The 2,151-nt window shown below is 35.8% G+C and overlaps 1 protein-coding gene across 1 annotated transcript in view; it reads right to left on the bottom strand.

The window, feature by feature from the left end:
- The window catches only part of LOC106879145 (uncharacterized protein K02A2.6-like), a 1,306-nt gene extending 722 nt beyond the window's left edge, over positions 1-584 (bottom strand). Inside the window, exon 1 of the mRNA XM_052971971.1 lies at positions 427-584. Within this exon, the coding sequence (XP_052827931.1) occupies positions 427-584 (158 nt within the window). The remainder of the gene's footprint in view (positions 1-426) is intronic.
- Between the last annotated feature and the right edge of the window lie 1,567 nt (positions 585-2,151).

The following is a 2,151-nucleotide window of genomic DNA, read 5'->3' as shown; positions in this document are numbered from 1 at the left end:
TGTGCCAAATAGGTTTGTTGTATTTTTTAATACAAAAATTTAGCTTTCAAAGTTTTTCCACGAAATGTCACCTTATCGTTTCGCCCCTAAATCGTAATTGTTCGCGCAATTTTCGAAGTTTATTTTCAATGTAGACTTTTTTTTTTCTCAATGAATCATCGTTAATTATCATATTATCACTACTTGTGTCTAACTACAGTCTTGCATTTGTGTTGACAATACATTTTTTCTCGAATTTTTTGCATTCGACCTTTTTTTGTTTCATCCATCAATGTGACTTCTTATGTTCGATTTTTCCACATCCGAAACATTTTAGATTTTTAAAAGGACAGTTTCTTTTAAAATGTATTTCTCCACACCCATAGCATGGTTTGGGTCTTGACCGTTGTTTTTCCTTTTTCTTATCTGTTACAGGTCGACACATACGTGTCGTCCTGTCGTAAATTTATAATCCTTTGACATTCTTCAGCCACTGCCTGTTGAGTTAGTTTCGAATCTTGTTCTAATTTTGTCACTATCCGATCCCGTATCTCTGCATCTTTGCTTGCTGTTAGTCCTTGTACAAAGATTTGATATTTGAACATGTCCGGGGTTAATTGGTTTAGTTTAAATTTTTCACATTCTCTGTTTACAATTGCGGCATACGTGACGAAATCTTTAGTTTCTTTTCTTTTCAAATTTAAGCACTCCCAGCGAATATTAAATAGTGAACTTCTTTCACTGAATATTTTAGATAACAGGTTAATTATTTCCTTAAAACAAATTTGGGATAGTTTTCTTGGCAGGATGTAATTACAATACTTTTAATGTTCTGATGGAGATAATCTTAAAAGAAGTCGTACCTTCTTTTCATCTGTCCAGTTTCTACATTCTTCTTTGAAGATTCCTTCATACCTTCTGAAGTATGCAGAAAACGTTATCCTTTCTTCTGGATTATAAGTAAATTCTTCAATTGAATTAGCAACCCCATCTGCCGAAAACGAACCTGAACTGCAACAATAATTCCAACAACTGTTGATTTTGCTGTTGTTGTTGTTGTAGTTGCTGTTGTACTTGTTGTTGCTGTTTCTGTTGTTCTTGTTGTAGTAGTAGTTTCTGTTGCAACTGTACCATGGAAACTAATAGGTCTTCCATGCTAAGAACGTCCACAGTGAGCTTCGAATGTCTCGTCGCCACTCTTATATCCTTTAGTTTGGATATAGACTACACTGTAACAGTGTTATAACACTACAAAAACTAAATCAGTAACAAACTTATACCTCTTCTCAACGACTTGTACGACTACCTTCACAAGTGTGACTGCACGCACCATGCTGTACTATCTCTTTTATTTGGAACACAGGCCATGACACAGAGGGGACAGCACAAGGACAAACAGAACGCCACAGTGGGGACAAAAAAAAACATAAAATGAACGAATGAAGGATGAATAAAATTAATGGTGATGAAATAGCTGCATTGAACCCCACTTTCAAGTAGTACCATTTAAATGTTTTAACAGTTTTTAATCATTTTCTTTCTCTTTTTACCTTTTAGCATCGTATTTATAGTCTATTAAATTTTAACATCTTACTTTTTAGAAATTTATGAATGGTTCTAAATCTTTGTACTCCACAACAGGTGGTAGTTCATCAAACTCCACCTCTACTCTCAATGGGTCTATGTCATTTCCGAATAAACCCTTCAGTTTTCCGTACCTCTCTCGGTCTATCACAATTCCTTTTACGCTTTCTGTATACAGCTCTACTGGTAATTTTACCCTTATTACCGATTTGAATTTTGTAATTCTTTTCTCTATGGCCGTACTTTTTGCATATGTTGCCAAATACCACTTGTTCTTCTTCGGCTTCTCGACTGCTCGTTTCTGCTGCACACCTGGGTTGTCTGGGCAAGTTTCTCTTTTTTGTCCTTTTGTTGGTAATTCTATTGCACATCCTTGCTGCCAGCTCTCTCTAATGTCCATTTCTTCCTCCTTTTTTTGTTCTTTTGTTGATGATGCTGTTGTACTTTTTTGTCGTCGGCTCTCTATAATGCCTATTTCTTCCTCCTTTTTACCTTTTGTTGGTGATGCTGGTGCACTTCTTTGCTGCCAACTCCCTATCATATAGATTTCTTCCTCCTTTTCTTTTTCAGACTCTTTGGCGGTGAGTT

Source organism: Octopus bimaculoides, chromosome 11 (genome assembly GCF_001194135.2).
Source record: "Octopus bimaculoides isolate UCB-OBI-ISO-001 chromosome 11, ASM119413v2, whole genome shotgun sequence".
In the NCBI taxonomy this organism is placed as follows: Eukaryota; Metazoa; Mollusca; class Cephalopoda; order Octopoda; family Octopodidae; genus Octopus; species Octopus bimaculoides.
This window is presented reverse-complemented; position numbering and strand designations above follow the sequence as displayed.